The following is a 21,091-nucleotide window of genomic DNA, read 5'->3' as shown; positions in this document are numbered from 1 at the left end:
CATTCACACAGGTAATTTGGTACCTTAAATCTCTGTTGTATACTTGATCTTTCTCACCCTGAAACCCCATATTCGGTTTCCACGCAGGCCCACATAACCTTGCCTTCTGTTTTCGGATGTTGGACAGGCAGTCTCTTGCAGTAAGCTTCTCCAGTTGAGTTTTCTTTTTACAGAAGTGCATGTATCTAGTAGATGATAGCTATTGTCCCAACCGTTCCTGGTCACATCAATATCCTTTTAGGGACAAGGGAATCAACAGATAGTGTTAAACACAGGTTTAGGGAGGTGGGATAAAGGCCATAGCTGGAAAGACTGGCTAAACACCATAGGTTAGCAACGTAGTGGGATACTTGATGGTTCCTCAGTTTACCTCCAATATAGCAAGCCTTGTCATCCAACCACCATGTCTTTCCCAGTCAAATCTACAAACACAAAACATTGAAAGGTTTCACAAAAAGAAATATTGTTCTTGTATCGTAAGGCTCAACTCCAGTACTTTTTCTATGGTGATGTTGTATGGTCAATTACGTAACTGAGCGATCAACTCGTCAAATGATTGGAGCAAGGTTTTAAGCAAGCCCAGTGTCAACAATGCTGTGCAGATATGGGTAACGGCCAATGAAATGTGGTTACAATATTTCAAATGGACCATGAAGTGTGGTTAGTAGGGAATAGAGGGATGGTTCAGTGTTTACCTTTTGGTGGTCATTGTAGAGTGAGACTTGTAGTCTTTGATAGCAACCCATGTTTGCTGCATACGTTACACAGTTTTCTATTGGTGCACCACTGTACTAATTGTGTGTGGCCTGCAACTGTCTACTACGCATGAAGAGCAGTGTCATCTGCAGTATTCAACTGTCAGTTTTTTAATTTGTATTTTTATCATTTAAAGCATGCGCCTACCTCGAGAGCAGTGGACCGCTATAAAAGAGTGTGGGTAGCCAGCATTTGGGCTGGCATTTTCTTTGCAGTAGCACAGTACTGTGTGTTTTGTGTTGGTTAGTTGGTTCCATTGGAATTAATCCCTGGTCAGGTGCTGTTGAAAGAGCCATGTTTTGAGGATTGGTGAAATTGGAGAATTGGGGCATTCCGAACCGACACTGATGAGTTGTGATTCAAGCCGGTTGGGCGATTTGCTGTGCAAAGGGGCATGTGCCTACAGATATTTGGAGCTTAGGCCGCCATGTACGCTGGTGTGCTGCACTCAACTGCTTTGTAGATGATATTTGCAGTCTTGAACATTATCCTGGCTTGGAGTGTGAGCCAATGCTGTTCGCATAGGGTGGGGTAAATCGGTCAAATATCTGTGTTCTTGTAATAAAACATACTACAGCAAGGTGGGCTTCTTTTAGGGTAGCCAAGTGAGCAGCTGGGAGCTCTGTTCTGTCAGGAGAGCATTTCAATGTGCAAGACCACAAGGGCCTGCACTACAGTCCCTAAGTCCTGCATCAGGATGAGGGGTTTGATCTTTGAATGGTCAGGTTGAGCCAGGCAATTTGGCCCTTCTTGGCTTTGTGCTTCTGGAAGGATAGGCTGCTGTCAATGGTGAAGCCTAATGATTTTGCTGAGTCTGAGATTTGTGAATGAAATCCTTCTAGGGGCATATCCTTGAGCCATTGTTGGACAAGTTGGTTCATAGCAGGCGGACCGATGAGGACAAATTCAATGGATTTAGTTTGAGGTAGGCAGTCGACATCCAGGACTGTAATCGCAGAGACGAATGATGTCCTTTGCGCTACTTACTCTCATGTACAACTGAGTATTATCCGCATATTGGTGGATGGTTATATTGGGGTCTTTGAGGAGAGTGCATAGATGCTCCACATAAATGTTAAAAAGGGTTGATGAGAGGATGGAGCCTTGGGGTCTCCCAAGGAGACTTGGAGTTGGTTAGAATGCAAAAGGTTCATATGGACAGTCTGTTGTCTGTCTGAGAGGTAGGAGATAAACCAATTCAGGACAGTGCCATAGAATCTAATCCTATTAGCAAGGAGGGAGAGAAGGATGCTGTGGTTGGCGTTGCCAAATGCAACCGAGCGGTCAAGGAGGACGAGGAGGCATGAGTCACCCTTATACATGATTTTGGAGGACATCATCCACCAACTAGATGTTGGCTGTCTCCATGCTACACTTGGGGCAGAACCCTGACTGATAATCATTGAGGAGGTTGAGTTGTTTGATTCTGGTGTGAAGTTGTGTGGCAACAACTTTTTCCAAGATTTTGCCCAAAAAACGAGAGATTTGTAATGGGCGGTAGTTGGCCTGGTCGTCTAGATCTAGGGTTGATTCTTTCAAAAGAGGACATATAAGACCAGTCTTGAGGGTGTCCAGAAATGATCCTTCTGCCAGGGAGGCATTGATGATGTTGTGGAGCGGATTGAACACCAGGCCCGTCAATTGTTTAATGAGGGAGGCTGGGATTATATTGTCAGAATAAGAAGTAGGCTTGAGGAAGGCAATCATTTTTAGGAGATTCGGGGAAGGAGAGACTAGAATTCGGTCAGAGAGGCAGTGTGCGTGCCGGGGTGGTGGAGATGGTAATGCTGTGAGAGGTTGATTCAATGGCCTCTCTGATTTCTTTGCCTAGATTTGAGCTGAATTTGAATGGTATATCCAATGCCCTACGTCATTTCATGCTGATGAATTAGTGTGACCAAGCTAACAAGCATTGGTTACATACACCAAAGCTATTCCACGACCTTACCTACAGACTGTATTTAATGCATCTCTCTGAAATAGACTTAAAATGCACAGCTTTTTTTGTGGCTTTTTTGAGCCTAAGTATTGCAGAAAAATGCAAAACGTGATCCATCTACAAAGGCTGCGGACTCCACATTACGCATGTGTTTAGTGCAGGATAATCAACCATGGGACACATGTTATTCTTTCAACAGCCTCATCCTGTAGTACTACAAATACAGCTTTTCATAATCATGTCTTTGTAAACAGTAGATGTTGGCTACATAGAGACGGTTTGTTGTTGATGAACTCTCCCCTCTGTTTCCTGGTGCTCTGGTTCTCATTTGTACAGTAATTAGCCTGCATGTTCTCTCCTTGCCCCATTACAGATCAGGAACTCGGAGGAAGGTCTGCTGGCTGCCAATGACCTTGTGAAGTCCTATACTCATGCCTGCTCATGGTGGTTTAGTATCTTCTACCCCATTGTGAGGATATTTCACCCAGATCTCTCGAAAGCTATTCTCCATACATCAGGTAGACAACCACATGCTTTTCATCCACTTTCTCTCTTGCGGGTGTTCGATGCTCACATGGCTTCTTAAGACCTCATTGGACAAATCACAAATCATTTCCGAGAACTAGATAGATGACAATACGTGTGGATGAAGCCCATATTATGGTGATTTTTAAAAAGACAGCTTGCCATTAGCTACTGTTCTAGGGCCGCGGTTCAAGCCTTCTGTAACACCCAGAGTCATAAAGTAACCCCTTTTTTAATTTTGGGCTTTAGGTGGTGCCTAAGCCAAAACAATTGCAGTTTAGCAAAACTAGAAGGGAGATGGCATGTGAGGAGAGGCACACAGCTTGTGGGTGTTATTTGGCTATTTTCTTTTTTATTATTGTTATAGCTGAAAAATATCAACTTTACAACATTTAAAACATCAAACATTTCTAATACTTGAAAGCATAAAAAGATCACAAAAGGATCACCCAAGAGAAGCGCACGACATGAGATTGCACCCCTGTAAATATAATTTTTTTTAAAAATACTATGATCTAGTTTGGCTATTTACTCATCCATTGGTTGCCTACGGCCATGTTAATCCCTATGGACATTCCCATGACTACTTGCCCTTCCCGTGACAAAGCACACCCTCCTCGGTTCTCCTTGAACAAGCTCTATCAAGCACTAACCTCAAATGTCATCCTACCAGTGTTTTTTGTAAGCAGTCTACTGAGAGTTATTTGCTTAATTGTAGATTTCATTGTGCTCCTGCTGTAAAAGTCTTAACAAGTACGCCTTCAGACACTCAATTTATGCTTTCTCTGCATGAAGGCCTGTTAAAAACAAGAATTTACAAAGCCAACAGTTCAGGATTGTGCTTCAGTATTACATAGGCATTTGCAAGGCACTGCTCTCGTGGGCCCCGTTAATTGCACCATTTTCCAGCTCTTTCCATCTTGCAGCCGAGTAGTACCATTATGGTAGTGGGATTTTGCTAAGAACAATGTTCACCTGGGCGCTGGAATATTGGTATTATTGGTTGTGACTTGACTTAAATTGTCAAGCAATACATGAGGAGTCTAGTCACTCGTTTCTAAGGTATAACAGTGATTTATTACACGATTAAAGCGACACGTTCAGAGGGATTGAGAAGACTGTCAAATGATTTCACAACGTCATGTTCACGAGCTGGGGATGCACAGGAGCTTTGTGCTCCCCATTCAGAGCTTTGCAGTAACAGGGAAAGGGACAGGGATTCCAAGATGGCAGACAGACTGGAGAAAGGCTTGGTTTTGCCCATAAAGTCCAGAGTAAGTTCAGGGGAACTTGTCAGGGGCAGCCAATCCTAGCCCCTTATAAATATCATGACACGGGTGCAGACCCTCACAAAGCCCAACCCAAGGAGGGGAACACAGGGGTATAAGAGCTCATGAATGCAGTTTAGAGATGTGGGTAATTGGCATAAGAAGGTTGGGGTGTTGAGATGGGAGTAGGAGAAAGGAGTTTGGAGAAGCGTGGAAGGAGGTGGGGATGACAGGTGAAGAAGGGGTTTGTTGGGGTAAAGTATCAGGCAGAGCTTGGCGACCAAAAGGAGGAGGTTGAGGAACATCAGAGGGAGCTCTGTGATGGAGGAGTAATTTGTGAGCCATCAGGAAATTGTTGGATGGAAAAAATCAGGAGGGGGTTGTGGCAGTAAGAGGCATGTCAACTTCAGGAATCGGTTTGTGACAGGAAGGAAGAAGGTTGGCAGACAAGATCAGGAGAAATTAGAATTCGGAGCACCACCGGTGGGGGTTAGTCTATACGGTTGTTGTAGTTGAGAGGAGGGACAGGCACCTGGCCAGGAAAGTTTGGAGCGGGAGCTGGAGACTAGAGGGGGTGGTGGAGGTTAATAGAGAAGCAGAAGGAGGTGCAGATGTTCCAGGTGTTGGTGCAGGATAAGACATGAAGGAAAGAACCTGGCCAGTTAAACAGCCCGAGATGTTTCCAGCAGTCCTGGTGGCCCCTAGAAAGGTACTAGAAGTGGAAGAAGGAACAAGACCTCAGCAGGGAAGGTACACAAGGTTCTGTGAGATAACAATGGGAGAGCCTTGGGCCCTGGGAGGAGAGGTAGTCTGATCTGGGGGAAAATGTTGAGAGTTGTTGCTCTAACTGTTTATGATTGTATGTTGAATTATACTGCGCACCACTACCACCCAGGGGCAGTCCCCAAGCACTGATGCCAGAAGGCCAAGCCCTTCGGCAGCAAGACCCAGTTTTGGGGAGGTAAGCAATCCCTTTCAGCTGTTAACGGCTTCAATTCAACACTACAGCTAAGTCAAGGCCTAGTCTGGGATGCTGATGGAAACCCTTATTTATATATTTTTATGACAAGTCATAATCTGGATGATGAACCCTTGTATAACGCCCCTCTCTTAGAATCCCCCTGACCCCACTGAGCCAAGAAGTAGGTTTGTTTTGCAAATTGAAAAGGTTTATTTGAAAAATTAAACAATAGATATCTATCACACTTTTATAATAAATTAATATTTGATATCACACTTATGAGTATAATGTCGATCAACAATGGATAATGTTGTACTAGCACACTTATTTTATTACTTAGGAGTTGGTACGGAAAGAACAAGGTAGCTGAGAATACTTTTATGATTTCAATGAATGCAGTGAAGGAAAAGAATGCAGCACAGGGGTAAATGTGATTTGGGTTCAACAAAAGCTAATAGGTTCACTTTTCCCCTTGTGGCAATTCATTCCCCCCCTTTATGCAATATAAGGAGATGGAAGTAAAGCACACAGTTCTCAGGAATACAATCAAATGTAGTTCAGTTCCCCCCTAGCAAGCTTAGATCACAGGGATGATTTTAAAACACAGGCAAAATACTTTAAATGTGGTTTGCAAAGAAGGGAAAAATCTGCTTTAATTCCCTATAAGAGATTCAGGGTGGGTGATAGCTACTTTAAATTAGTTCAGGGTCACTTTAGCAATGCTCCTATGAATGATTGTCAGGTTGCAAACGAATTTCAGCAAAGGAAAGCAAGAAGCTGCTATTTTGACAAGTGAAGAAATTTGAGCCAAATCGCAAATCGCAGCACTTTTTCCGAGTGCGTCGAGCGCGATTACAGAAAAAGTATAATGAATAGAAAGGGGGGTTCTTTGGAAAGCCTAGAATCTTAGCTTTAAAGTGAAAGTTAAAACTCGCTCCTAGCACAAACAGTTCAAGAGATACGGACGATTTGATTTCGTGAAGGTAGATTTTCAGAAATGAAATAATGATTCAAAATGGCAAATGACACTTTTACAGGTTTAAAATCTGAGAAGGGACACACGATTCAATGATGCAGTTCTGGACAGGTTCGAATGTTTTGAATCAGATTCATTTAAGCTAAGAGATTGGTTTTGCACAGTTCTGGCTAAGTACTCACACTATGAATTTGAAATAGGCCGTCAGGGTCTGGTCAGCAGGTTGGTCTGGACTCCGAGCGGGTGGTTCTGAAGTCACAGCTCCCTGGTTCAGCTCTGCTCTGCACTTCGCCGCGGTCTGGATCTCTGGTTCTGGTCTCTCTGGTTCTGATCTGGTCTGTGGTTCTGCTGTCGGCACTTCTTTCTGGGTCTGCTACCGGTTCTGGTAAAGGTTCTTGGCAAAGAATTCAACAGCTCGCCCGGCTGTAGAATAGTTTGGTTGGATTGCTGGATTCTGAAGGCCTGCTGAAAAAGGATTTAGCTGGTGGTCCAGGCCTCTCTGCTTTAAGTTCTGGAGTGAAGTTCTGGAGTGAAGTTCTGGAGCTCTCCGTCAGCGTGCTGCGCAGTAATTCAGTTGAAGGTTGGAAAATGAATGTCCCTGTCTGGCTTCCAGTGGCTCTTTTTATGTCTTTTGAAAATGGGTGTGGATGCTAACTTTCTTTGCCAAACCCACTCACGATTTGATAGGTCAAGGATTTCTCTTTGACCTGATTTGAGAAGGGAGCAGTGAGTCAGAGTGAGTCAGAGTCTTACAGTCTATTGAAGAAACGCCCCTTTGCTTTTACTTAGAAAATGAATTTTTCATAACTAACAGGTTTCCCAGATACACACGTCGTTGACATTACATGTACAGATCTTATATCACATAAGGTAGTCTCTGTTCCAACTCTGATGTTTCTAAGAGCCAGAGTTCAAAAATGGCAACTTTTTGTGCTTTTTGGTTGGTTTACCAATATTGGATTTTTACCAAAAATGACACAGATGTACACCGCCTCTCTACACATATTCCAGTAAATATTCATTTTTCTAGCGTGAACCCCGTGTCTGCAATCTCTATAGTTCATGGGGTTTTGCCTCAGAACATGGTACAGAGTTCTAACACCTCTTAAAATGTGCACAGAAAAATCACAAGAATAATGATAAAATTATATAATTTTGACAAGTCCGTACTATGAATTATCCCTCTTTTTTTTAAAAATTATGCTCAGGCCCAGAGGGGTATGGTTTCCCAAAGCACATGGTGGAGTTTCTGGTTTGTCCACTTCCTCCAACTCAAGTTGCTCACAGAGGCACTGCCCCTCCCCGTTTCTCTCAAGAGGAAGCCATTTCCGACCCCCCCCCAATTTAACATTTGCCTGAGCCAATGAAGGCTCATTGTTCAGTTCCCTGCAGTCCCCAGCTGCTCCTCCCCTAATCCAATCAGGGAGGTGTCATCTCCTTTTGGTGGGGGCAGCAGAATGCAGCCAGGCCTGGGAACAGTGGCTGAGCAAGTTTCAACTCCTGTCAGGGGTAGTTGCCAGGCAGAATTCACTCTCTTTAAGCCAGGCTTCAGCTACATGTCACTTTTGTTCCCAGTTTTTCTTCATCCAAATCAAACGTACAATTTTTACACATGCAGCTAGAACGCTGATTCTAAGTTCAAAACTATGACATTTAACAGTTGCAAACTATGTGACACTCAACAGTAGGTCACTCATTTATTTTAAACATTTAGATTTAGTGTCTTTCAGTCCAATTTCACTTCAGCTGCTGACATCCACGGCTCAGCCAGTTTCATTATGAACATTATTTTGGGCTCTTTCTCTTTCCAGATTTTGTATGCACACAAGAATACATTCTGCCAAATGTCTGCTGGTGTTCAGTGAGATTTCTGAATATCTTGCAATGTTTAAAATAGGCATTTTTAGCTTGCATTTCAGAGAAACAAAGGTGATTTCAAAACACTTTTTGAGCCAACCGGCACTGCTGTTTTTCCTTTTGCACACATTTCACCCATGGCACTCCTGGCCGATCACGCTCGCACTGGTGGGTGGTAGGTCAGGCGACCATTTTGGTGTGCACAAAAACTGCGCGGTTTTCCTGGATCCTGGCGCAAATGTGGGCTTTTCCGGCATCTTTGATTTCCTAAACCCACAGCACCAAATGTTGCAGCATAATAACTCGAATATGGGCCAAAACCCCTGACAAGCCCCTCCGCCCGACTGCGCTTTGATTTCGAGTCGAGGGAAGTCGGGTGCAAAGGATGTTTTGATCCACGCGCTGGGATGTCCGCATCATCTTCTTTCGGTTCCGCAGATGGCACAGTTCAGCATTTTCCTTCATCAGGGTCGTTCGATCAGTTCTCCTTGCCGGTCCTGATGGGAGTATTGGGCGGTACCCCGGGCCCCTCGGATCTTTGCTCCCGGTCCACAGGTCGTCTTCCGTGGTCAGTCTCCATGGTTTCATCTCTCCTAGGATGATAAAGCAAAGCGGCAATATACATTCCTAGACATTTTTCCTTTCCACCACTATTAATGGTGCAGCAAACATATGCATTTTATACATCAGGATACATTTTGCAGTTTTATTTTAAAAACAAGATATAACAGGATACATTGGCATTAAAGAATCATAATATTTTAGAGACTGAATGTGGGATATTTTAGGGTTGAAACTGAATTACTCTGGAGCGGCCCCCTCTGGGATTGCAGAGGACTCCTCCATTTGCTGCAGAGTGTGCCTGGGATAGCAACACTTTAGCTGATTGATGTGGGCCCACTTGTCTTCCCCCTCTGCCAAACTGCCTTTGGGGAGGCGGATCTTGTATGCAACGGGGGATATCTTGTCTATAATTTCAAAGGGTCCCTTCCATGTAGGCAAACATTTTCGCTGTTTGGCCTGGTTCCGTTGGAAATTGTATAGATAGACCCGGTCTCCCACATTATATACTTTCCTGGAAGTTTTCAAATCGCAATGGGTCTTCATGCTATCAGCTGATCCTTCTAGATTTCGCTGAGAATAGGCAAAAGCATGTTGGAGGTGTTTCCTCAAATTCTCCACATACTCATGAGTTGTGGAGGCATTGATCAACGTCTGCTCTTGGGTCCTGTAGAGCAAATGCTGGTGAAGCACCATCTTGCGCCCATTCATCAGCTCAAACAGTGACATTTTAGTTGCAGATGAAGGGGTAGATCTGATGGCCATTAGGACCAGAGGTAATCGGATATCCCAACTTGGCCCAGAAGCTGCCACAAACTTTTTTAATATGCTCACAATGGTCTGGTTATAGCGTTCTACTGCCCCAGAAGAAGCTGGCCGGTAAGCAATATGGAGCTTCCTTTTGACCCCCAGTATCCCCCACATCTTAGTCATTACTTCGCTGGTAAAATGGCTGCCTCTGTCTGACTCAATCCTTTGAGGTAGACCAAAACGGGAAAAGATGTGGTTAATCTTCAGGGCAGCTGCTGTTTCTGCCTTGCAGTTTGGGACCGGGAGACATTCCACCCACTTGGTAAACAAGCATGTGACGGTCAACATGTACTTGTTTCCCCTAGACGAGCGAATCACAGGGCCTATGAAGTCGATTTGCAAATCTGACCATGCCAGTGTCATCCCCCTCTTTTGGAGAGGCGCACGGTGTGTGAGGGATGATGGCTGAAATTGTGCACACACCAGACACCCCTTCAAGTATTGGTTGAGGACCTGCCCCATGTGTGGCCAGTAAGCAACCTCTCTTAAGATCTCAAGTGTTGTATGAAACCCCCTATGACCGGCGGTGGCTGCATCATGGGCGTGACTTAACATCAGGCTTTCGAATGAGGTAGGGACCACCCACTGATCATGGCCAGCTTGGGATTTCCTTACCAACAAACCGTCTTGGATTCGGAACATTTTTGGATATTTCATCAACACTCTAAGGTCCTCCTTCCCAATGTAATCGGTATCCATCAGGGGAAAGTTCTCAAGGTCCTCAATGTGTTGGTAAAACTTACCAATTATTGGATCCCCCTTCTGAGCCGTAATTAAATCAGCATCAGGGGTCTCCTTACTCCATTGCACAGTTGAAAGATCATTGTGAGCATTTGTCTGGGACCTAGTGATAGCAGTGACCTGGATTTCCCCCAACAGGGACTCTATTTCTATTAGATCCCCTTGGATGGCCCAGGTTTTGGCCAGCTGATCAGCTAAGTCATTTTCAGTTTTGTCTGGTCCTTCTACTTTGGAAAGACCCTTGATCTTTTTCCAGTAGATGGTCATCCCATTCGATGTGACCAGATCATCAATATTTTGGATTAACTTCCCATGTTTCAGGGGTTTGTTATTAGCACATAACATGCCTCTGGTTTTCCAATTAACCAGGTGCTCCACGAACCCGTTCCGTACATAATCTGAATCTGTGATTATGACCAGTTTGTGGAGTTGATGTTGACTACTTCGGGGACCAATTTTGTACCCAGCGGAGGGTTCTGGGAAATCTTTCACCCATGCATTCCCTACGCCGGCCACCAGTTCTTTTTCCCCGTTGTTGTCAACATGGTAAGAGCATCCATCCACATAGACAGTGGGCATTCCCTCACACTTGTCTTCTTCAAAGACTTTGTGCGGGGAATTAAGGTATGCCTCCATGTTGTCCTTGATTTTTAGACTTTCGTCCTCGAGACAGTTTTCTCTGGCACAATCATGCAAGTCAGCCAGAACTTGCGCGAGGGAACTCTTCTTGTTTTGGCCATATCTGACCTCCACAGGAAAGCCTTGCATTGACAGAATCCAGGAAGTAATTCGGGAATTACTCACATTTCCGGCTCGGATTCTGTCACTTTGGAGATATTGCAGAGGCTGGTGTGGAGTCTCCACTATGATGTGTTCCCCCTGGATGGACGGGCGGCAATTTGTCAATGCCCACGGATTATTCCCCGGGACTCAAGGTTCTTAATTATTTCAGTAAGGGACTCCATGGATGCGAGAGGCCAGGAGTGCCTTCCCACAATCGTTGAATTTTTCCTCCACAGGGGATAAAGTTTTGCTTGCATAGGAGATTACTTTATTGACCTTGTCATGCTTTTGGTATAATACTGCCGTCAAGCACGTATTAGAGAACCCTGTCTCCAGGAAGAACTCCTTGTTTCTGACAGGGTAAGCTAGGCAAGGTGCTTGTGAGAGGCTTCTTTTGAGTTGTCTTACTGACTCGGATTGTTCTGGACCCCATTCCCACTTGACCCCCCTTTCAAAAGATGAATCAGGGGTCTAGTGATCTCTGCGTAGCCCTCAATGAACTTTCTGCTGTAATTAGTCAGTCCAAGGAGGCTCCTTAGTTCCCGCAGAGTTGTGGGATCCTTCAGTTTCTGAAGTGCTTCCACTTTCTTTTCCTGGGGACAGAGACCCTAAGGAGTAATCTCATGCCCCAAGAAATTAACACGGGTTCTACACCACTGTGCTTTCTGAAAGGAAAGTTTTGCTCTGGCGGCCCTCAACTGTGTCAGAACATAACGGATCTCCGCTATATGTTCCTCCATAGATGAACTTTTGATGAGAACATCATCTATATAAGCCAGGTTACCCCTCGCACCCAGGTTGGGCATGGCCTTATGTAGGAAAATGTTGAATTCATTGCCGGAGTTGAGATATCCGAAGGGAGTCCGGGTCCATGTGTACTGCTGGACCCCAAAGGTAAAAGCCAGTTTGTATTGGTCCTCCCTACTGACAGGCACGGTCCAGTATCCATTGGTCAGGTCTATTGCAGTGAATACCTGTGACCCCTGAATCTGGGCCAGCCCTTGGTCAATGTAGGGCAGAGGCCATCGGGAAGTATGGACCCGTTTGTTGAGCTCCCTAAGGTCGGCGCAGAGTCTCCACTGGCCGTTTGGCTTCAATATTCGCAGCACCGGATTATTGAAGGTGCTGTGTACTCGACGGATTATTCCCCGGGACTCAAGGTTCTTAATTATTTCAGTAAGGGACTCCATGGATGCGAGAGGCAAACGATATTGCGTGACAAACACTGGAGTCATGCCAGGGTCCATGGGAATTGTTGTTGTGTGGATGTCGGTGCGACCACAGTCATATGAGTCTACCGCAAAGAGATCTTGGAAATCCAAGAAAACTTGTTTCAACTTTTGCTTCTGTTCCAGAGTCACGCAGGCATCAGCTAGGTTGACTCTCTCTTCCACCATCTGCCTGAAGCCTGGAAAGACTTCTGGTTTCGCTATCTCAGCGGCCTCCTCCAGCTGGGTGGAGAAGTCCCTGGTTAGAGTGCTGATTTGGACTGGTGGCTTCAGGTGGGAAAGGCAGCCCTCATGGACCTGGAAAATCACCTCATCCCTCCTGAAGTCACAAGTCACATCTTCCTTACCATAAGGGCAGGAAGTGTACACCAGGAAGTTCCCCCCATGCCGGGTAAAGATCCTGTCTGGTTTTGTATTGTCATCACTGTCACTGTCAAAACAGTCCTTGGGGATTGGTCCTAACAGTTCATTTCCTAAATCAATGGAGAAATGTCGATCATCAACCGCCATTCCAATAATGGTGCCTGCGGCTAGAGTAATACTCTTTAAGTCGCTGTTATCAACCTCTATTGGAATGGTGTCATGTTCTATGTTGACTAATGGTGTTGGGTTTACCCCTAACCCTTGCTGTTGGAGGAAAGCATTTAGATGAATATAAGCATCAGGGTTTTTCAATTTCTGTCCTCTTTTAACTTTCACCATCAGGGAGAATTGTCAGGTCCTTTCTGGGATGGTGACTTCCTCCTTAATCTGAATTTCAACTGCATAAGGTAGCAATTGAGCTGACCTAAATGCTTTTTCTGTATCATCAAAGCCCCTGGGATTATCCGCTAATCGGGACCAAGCTTTGAAGTTTATTAGGTCCAAACTAATGGCAAAGCGATTGAGAATGTCACTGCCTAAGTAAAAGGCGGCAGTGATGTCTCGCACGACCCAACAATTATGGACTATGCTCTTGCTGCCGATGGAGATTTTGAGCATACACCTGCTTGGCAGGAGATGTTTGGAATTGGGTGCTTCCAGGTCCATTTCCCATTTGTCTATCAGTTTGAATGTGGGAATGGCTGGATCTTTTGGGTGTTGGCAGAACATGGCTTCGCTGATGAAGCTCTTACCGTTGTTCACACACACTCGGGCGAGAACCGAGTCCTTCCCATCATTTAACTGAACAGGGATGAACAACTGCTCTCCAATTTGCTGAATATCAGCCAGGCCCTGAGCTGATTTCACATCTTTCTGGACTATAGGAGTGGGAATGTCTGATTGTGAATTAGTATAGAATTTCAGAGTATTTCCTTCCAGTGTGGAATACCACCTAAAACTGGAGGGAAGGTTGATTTTCAGAAATAGAGAGGACCCCCCATCACCAGTCTGTTGTCCTACTGCTATTACTGTGACATCTGGAATTTGGTTATTCTGGAAGTGAAATGCCACTTGGTCGGATATTTGTTCAACCATGTGGCAGGTGCCGTTTAAACTTACATGGTTGACACTCTGTTTTATTTTTATTGGTCGGCTAGTCTGGGTCCAGAGGACCTTGTTTACGCAATCTATTAGGGGTGACAACCTTCTCAGGAGGTCATTACCTAGGAAACAAGGGGTGCCCTCTGGAGTCACTACTATGACCGGGTGTTTCACCTTGTGTCGCCCAATTTTGATGTCCAAATCTGCAGTCCCCTCGACGGGAATTTCCTTCCCGTCAAAGTTCTGCAGTTGTCCAGGAAGAGAGGTGAGAGGAATTCGGTAATTCTCCCCCCTTCCTGCATTTAGTTCATCAAACGCCCTTTTGGACAGAAGGGTAGCTTGGAATCCAGTGTCCACCAGTGCCAAAATTGTACCCTGCCCCTGTACTTGTACCGGGGCATAGTATCTTCCCTCCTTCAAGGGGGCACAGATAATGCACATTTTTGGACAACTGGTGGGCTAATTTTCTGGTTTTGGACATTGGGAGGGGAGAGATTTGTGCAGAATTCTGTGGAGAGTCATGGGAATCTGCAAGAAAAAGTTGGCAACTTGATTGAGGATATTCGAGTTCCCCTGGTTCCGGTCCTGGGCCGCCCCCCCCCCTTTTTGGAGGCAGTCACCAGAATGGGTTTGAACCCAGGGATTTTGATGCTGTTGGTTCTGGGATAGGATGATGGGCGGTGACAGCTCAATCCCCATATCTACCAGTCTATGGATGCAGTTTTAGGTTCCCCTGGTTCCGGTTCTGGCCCCACCCCCTTTTTGGAGGCAGTCACCAGGATGGGTTTGAACCAGGGGTTTTCGGTCTTGTTGGTTCTGGGATAGAATGATGGGCCGCAACAGCTCAATCCCCACATCTACCCAGTCTGGATTGGAATCCGTTGGGACCCATTTTTCCTTGGGAGGAGTTCCCCCATCTCTGAAGGAGAAGATCCTTTCCCCAGGATCCTCTTGGGATCCCTCTCCCTCAAATTGGAAGATCTGTACCTCCTCCTCGAAGTGGGTCTGTTTGGGTACTTTGTTTCTCCTACCCCCCCTCTGCTCCTTGGGAGGCAGACTTTCAGGGACAGGAGATTTTGTTTCCAGTTCCTGGTTTTCCAGGGGCTGTTTACAAGTGGGGAAGGAAGCTTCCTCCAAGGCTTTACACCCCCCTTCCCCTTGTGCCTCCTCCCTGGGAACCGGTGCGTTATCGGGGTGCTGCCCCTGTCATTGTTCTGGAGCACCAGGCCCAGAGTTTGAGGCATTCTGCGGTGGCATGCTCATCTGAGGGTTCAGTTGAGCCCTCAGTATGTGACCCAGATCCCGGGCCATATTTTGGACCTGGCGCTCAAGTTGGGAAACCCGCTCAGGCTGATACGGGGTTCTGTTTTCTCCCCTGGGCTGATCCCGGGAAGGGTAGCTATCCCTTCTCTGGTAGTGCCCCGGGTTGGGAAGATTTGGGTACCCCTCCACCCTTGGCCTCCCCTCTCCCGGATTAGGTTGTCTGGGCTCAGGGAAGTGGGGAAAGAAGGATGGATGATTTTGGGGCTGGAAGGTGGGTGGATAACTGGGAAACAAGTTCTGCCCAGGATTTGGTGAATTTCTGCCCTCCTGGGGGAAGTGTGGAGGGAAGTTCCCTGGGTTTGGCGCATGGTTGGATCCCCCCCTTGGGCCGGAGGAATCCACACATAACCCAGGATTGGACTGTTTCCCTTATAGCGGGGATTTACATAGTCAGGGGAGCGGGGGACCCCATTTGTGGGACTACCTCCTTGACTCCCTGTCTGTGACTGGCCCAAGGGCCTTCTGGGCTGTGAATTATTTGGTGTAGGCAGGTTTTTAGGTCCCCCATCTCCAAATCTAAAACGGGGGCAACCTTTACCTCTGCCACCTTGGCAGCAGCAGGGGTGCTGTTGGTTTTGGGGTTTTTGGGCTGATTCATATTTTCCACCAGTTTCTGCACCTCATAGATCCGGGTAGCTTGCTCAATGACCCAGTCTAAAGATCTTTTCTCGTGAAAATCTCTCACAAGCTGGGTCATTATGTATTTGGGGAGAGCATGGAAAAATGTGTTGATGAATTCTCTGCTGTCCGTGCGCACACTTCTGGTGGTCTGCGCAAAGGAACGCTTCAATTCTTGCACGAATTCTTGTGGGGCCTGATCCTCCCCACATTGCAAATTGTAGGCTGCCTTGCGAGCCTCTTGGGGATTCCGGTGAACAGAAAAATGTTTCAAGATGGCCGCCCTATATGTGGACCATCTTGAATGGTTTTGGTCCTCCAGCCCCGCAAAGAAACTGGAGTATTCTGGGGAGAATGTCCATTTGACATACTGAATGCAGCTACTGCTGTCCTTCAAATGGAAAGTCTCCATTTGCTCATAGAGCTCAAAGTGTTCCCAAACAGAATACTTGGCGTTCTTGTGATAAGGCGTGATGACACTCCTGATTGCCTTGATCTGCTTTAAGGGGTCTTTAAGCAAGGCCCTTTTTGCCTTATTGGCCTTTTTGGTTCGGGTAACCCTGGTCCATTCCTCCTCTGACTCAGAAGCACTGCTCCCAGAGGTGCCCGTCTGAACTTCCAGGCTCTACCGGATTCTGCGAGCCTGGGAATGGCTGGCAGAATGTGGGGACCTGGTCTCCTGTGTCGTGTGCCGCTCAGAGGAGTCTTCAGATCCCTCCTTGCTGCCAGGATTTGATGGGTACCCCCCCACTGACCTAACTGGGCAGATGTTTTTAGGATGCCCTTAGTGGGTCTACTTTCCTGGGGTTCCCCACTAAATTGCACTGTGCTTGGGTGCCCATACCCGGATGCCCGCCCATCCATTCCTGGGAGGTACTGGCCTATGAACCCCATACTTTTGGCCGGATAGTAATCTGCCCTCCCTCTGGCCCTGTGCTCATGTGCGCCAGGGGACATGGGGGTGGCAGAGTCCAAGTACTGGGAGAGATGAAGGCCTCTGGTACTAGGGCTCCTGAGGTTATGCTCAGGTGTTTCCCTTTCCCAGCGAACTTCATCTCTATCAGCCCATGCTCCCTGTTGCAATGCAAGAGCCTGCACTTTCAGTTCCTCAGTTAAGGCCTTACTAGACTCTATCAGTCTCTCCTGCATGGCTACTTGTTGCTGGAGCCTATCATTGTGCTGACAGAGAGCCTCATTCTCTCTCTGTGCCTCCTGATTGGTCCTGGAATACTGGGCCAGTCTTTGCTGCAGGAGGGTTACCTCCTGAGTCCCATCCCTACTAGCCTGCTCCTTTCTTGCCAGAGCATCTTCCACCCTCCTGGTGTGCTCTAACAAGTTCTGATGCTCTTTCTGGAGGGCCAGGTGATTTCCTTCAATTTTTTCTTTTAATTGGCAGACTTCCTGGCCTAAGGTGTCCCTTTCCTGACTAAGAGCCTGCATCTGTGCCGCCAAGTCGTCCCTCTGCCTTTGAAAGGCACCAGCTTTCTGGCGTTCTTGATCAAACTCTGCCTGGGTATCCAGGTCTTTCAAAATCAATTTATTGCTTTCCTCTTTCTCTGTCTAGTCGGATTTACAGGGTGGCTACCTGCTCTGTGCATGCCCTGTTAAAGTCTAGTTGTTGCTCCAGCTTTTTCTGGCTCTGCAGTAGGGAGTCCAAACCTTCTTGGTACTCCTTCTGCAAGGCCAGAAATCTGGTATCCTGGTCAGCCTTTTCCTGTTGCAGGATATCCATATCCTCCTTTATTTTAATAAAATACTGCCTACTATCATTTTCTGACTCCTGGCTCCTCTGCAGCCTCTGCTCAGAAGAGACCAGGTCAGATTGGGCCTTTTCTAATGCTATCAGTTGCCTATTTGCCAGATCTTGTCCTGTATGGCTCCCATATGTAAATATAAATATGCCGCTACCCTGGCAATCTTGTTGTGCTCATCCTTGGCCTTAGGGGCCATATATAGTTCACTCAGTTCACTCAGGGCCACATGTAAGGGATCCTGATCTCTCCATATATCTGACCCTGTTTCAGTGATCTGGGGTGCGATTGCCTGCAACCAGACCGCCTAGTCCTGATGAGCCCACTCACCTCTCACAAATAGCTTATGTAAGAGGTGTTCTCTGGCTATTTTGATATCTACCAAGGTCGTCATTCTGGATCGTGATTTCCTTCCTGACTTAAAGAAGTTTGTATTTTATTTTGCAAAACAGACCGTTTCCTTAGAGCGTTCCTTTGAGGGGTGTTTTTACAGTGTAACACGGCGTGGTGATCCAACAGAATTTATATATTCTGTCAGTTAGCACACTGTATTAATCTGCACAAGTGATAGCTCTAATCCAGAATCCCCGGCTACGAGCCCCCACTCTGTTAACGGCTTCAATTCAACACTACAGCTAAGTCAAGGCCTAGTCTGGGATGCTGATGGAAACCCTTATTTATATATTTTTATGACGTTATAATCTGGATGATGAACCCTTGTATAACGCCCCTCTCTTAGAATCCCCCTGACCCCACTGAGCCAAGAAGTAGGTTTGTTTTGCAAATTGAAAAGGTTTATTTGAAAAATTAAACAATAGATATATATCACACTTTTATAATAAATTAATATTTGATATCACACTTATGAGTATAATGTCGATCAACAATGGATAATGTTATACTAGCACACTTATTTTATTACTTAGGAGTTGGTATGGAAAGAACAAGGTAGCTGAGAACACTTTTATGATTTCAATGAATGCAGTGATGGAAAAGAATGCAGCACAGGGATAAACTGATATGGGTTCAACAAAAGCTAATATGTTAACTTTTCCCCTTGTGGCAATTCACTCCCCCCCCCTTTATGCAATATAAGGAGATGGAAGTAAAGCACACAGTTCTCAGGAATACAATCAAATGTAGTTCAGTTCCCCCCTAGCAGGCTTAGATCATAGGGATGATTTTAAAACACAGGCAAAATGCTTTAAATGTGGTTTGCAAAGAAGGGAAAAATATGCTAAAAATGATTTTAATTCCCTATAAGAGATTCAGGGTGGGTGATAGCTACTTTAAATTAGTTCAGGATCACTTTAGCAATGCTCTATGAATGATTGTCAGATTGCAAACGAATTTCAGCAAAGGAAAGCAAGAAGCTGCTATTTTGAGAAGTGAAGAAATTTGAGCCAAATCGAAAATCGCGGCACTTTTTCCGAGTGCGTCGAGCGCGATTACGGAAAAAGTATAATGAATAGAAAGGTTCTGGGTTCGTTGGAAAGCCTAGAATCTTAGCTTTAAAATGAAAGTTAAAACTCGCTCCTAGCACAAACGGTTCAAGAGATACGGACGATTTCGTGAAGGTAGTTTTTCAGAAATGAAATAATGATTCAAAATGGCAAATGACACTTTTACAGGTTTAAAATCGGAGAAGGGACACACGATTTTATGATGCAGTTCTGGACAAGTTCAAATGTTTTGAATCAGATTAATTTAAGCTAAGAGATTGGTTTTGCACAGTTCTGGCTAAGTACTTGCACTATGAATTTGAAATAGGCCGTCAGGGTCTGGTCAGCAGGCTGGACTGGACTCCGGGCAGGTGGTTCTGAAGTCCCAGCCCCCTGGTTCAGCTCTGTTCTGCACTTCGCCGCGGACTGGATCTCTAGTTCTGGTCTCTCTGGTTCTGATCTGGTCTGTGGTTCTGCTGTCGGCACTTCTTTCTGGGTCTGCTACCGGTTCTGGCAAAAGTTATTGGCAAAGAATTCAACAGCTCGCCCGGCTGTAGAATAGTTTGGTTGGATTGCTAGATTCTGAAGGCCTGCTGAAAAAGGATTTAGCTGGTGGTCTAGGCCTCTCTGCTTTAAGTTCTGGAGTGAAGTTCTGGAGTTCTCGTCAGCGTGCTGCGCAGGAATTCAGTTGAAGGTTGGAAAATGAATGTCCCTGTCTGGCTTCCAGTGGCTCTTTTTATGTCTTTTGAAAATGGGTGTGGATGCTAACTTTCTTTGCCCAACCCACTCATGATTTGATAGGTCAAGGATTTCTCTTTGACCTGATTTGAGAAGGGAGCAGTGAGTCAGAGTCTTACAGTCTGTTGAAGAAACGCCCCTTTGCTTTTACTTAGAAAAAGACATTTTTCATAACTAACAGGTTTCCCAGATACACACGTCGTTGACATTACATGTACATATATATCACATAAGGTAGTCTCTGTTCCAACATAACACCAAACAAGACCACTTCAAACGAGGCGAAGAGTCAGAATAAAGGAAGCCATCCTCTCAAGCATGATCCGCCAACTCCCAGGTTTCTTGGATGATTGACCAAGACTGAGTGACTGACAATATCCCTAATAAGATGCAAGTGATCCAGCCTTCTAAAAGCACCATTGAGCTGCCTCTTGCTGGTTGAAATCACACCTGCTGGGAGTACCAAGCCAGACATTCCAAGAGGATATTTATATCTTGAAGACCACATGCATTTCAATCTCTTGGGCAGGAAATCCAAGTTGGAAATGTGCTGGGTCGTTGTATACAGTGAAGGCTTGGTGTTCAATATGGCTTCTTTAAGTGTATCATAGACTTTGTGCTGGTTCATAGAGGAATTATAGATGTCTTTATGCTCCAGACTTCGAAGTGGCTGTTGAATTAGTTGTTTGTAGAGTATAGCTGGAAAAGGGCTAAATGGTGAGAGCGTGTAAATGTACAAGCCATTTTTTGGAGCTTGAGTCCTTAAGCATCATCGGCATGAGTGCTTTAAGGATGGTAGCGATTGCATCAGCAAGACAATGTAGGAGTTGGCCAGCCAAAGCCTGTTTTTAGTCCTGTGACCTAAGCTTGTTGCAGATTTCCTAAGAAAGTATCTCAATTTAAAGAAAAAAATCAAGGCCATGTCATGGCAACGATGCTGTAGTGGCTCAATCTTAAATGCTATAGAGACTGGATGTTTAAAATCTGTCCATTTATGAAAAGGAATTTATTTGATTGTGGTGTGTAAAGTTTTGCGCTGTAGAGGTGTAACAGACAGGGGAATGATAACCTTGTACCAGAAAATATATTAAATGGGTATTTTATGTTCCTTAAAACGATACGACAAATGTAACTACTCATTACAAATAAATATTGAAAAATTAAAAAAACAGTTTACAATTCTGGTTCAGCTTCATCAGTACCTCCTTTAAAAAAATGTTTTTAAGAACTGCTGTTTTTGTAACAACAAAAAACGACCCCTCCCCTCAAGATCTTTCACGTCGCTGTTAGTAATGGTTTGGGAGGCCCTAGTAAATGCACAGCTGTGATCCACTCCCAAATAGAGCAAG

At 45.5% G+C, this 21,091-nt stretch overlaps 1 protein-coding gene across 8 annotated transcripts in view; it reads left to right on the top strand.

The window, feature by feature from the left end:
- Positions 1-21,091, top strand: part of CYP4F22 (cytochrome P450 family 4 subfamily F member 22) — a 517,355-nt gene that overhangs the window by 313,635 nt on the left and 182,629 nt on the right. For 2 of the 8 annotated variants that reach the window (XM_069603853.1, XM_069603857.1), the window contains exon 3: positions 3,069-3,213. The exons of the other annotated variants lie outside the window; for them this stretch is intronic. In XM_069603853.1, coding sequence (XP_069459954.1) covers positions 3,069-3,213 — 145 coding nt within the window. The remainder of the gene's footprint in view (positions 1-3,068; positions 3,214-21,091) is intronic. 8 annotated transcript variants of the gene reach the window in all.

The sequence above is a fragment of the Ambystoma mexicanum genome, chromosome 3q (assembly GCF_040938575.1).
Source record: "Ambystoma mexicanum isolate Mex_15411 chromosome 3q, UKY_AmexF1_1, whole genome shotgun sequence".
Taxonomy (NCBI): domain Eukaryota; kingdom Metazoa; phylum Chordata; class Amphibia; order Caudata; family Ambystomatidae; genus Ambystoma; species Ambystoma mexicanum.
Note: the sequence above shows the minus strand (reverse complement) of the source record. Positions and strands in the feature narration are given on the sequence as shown.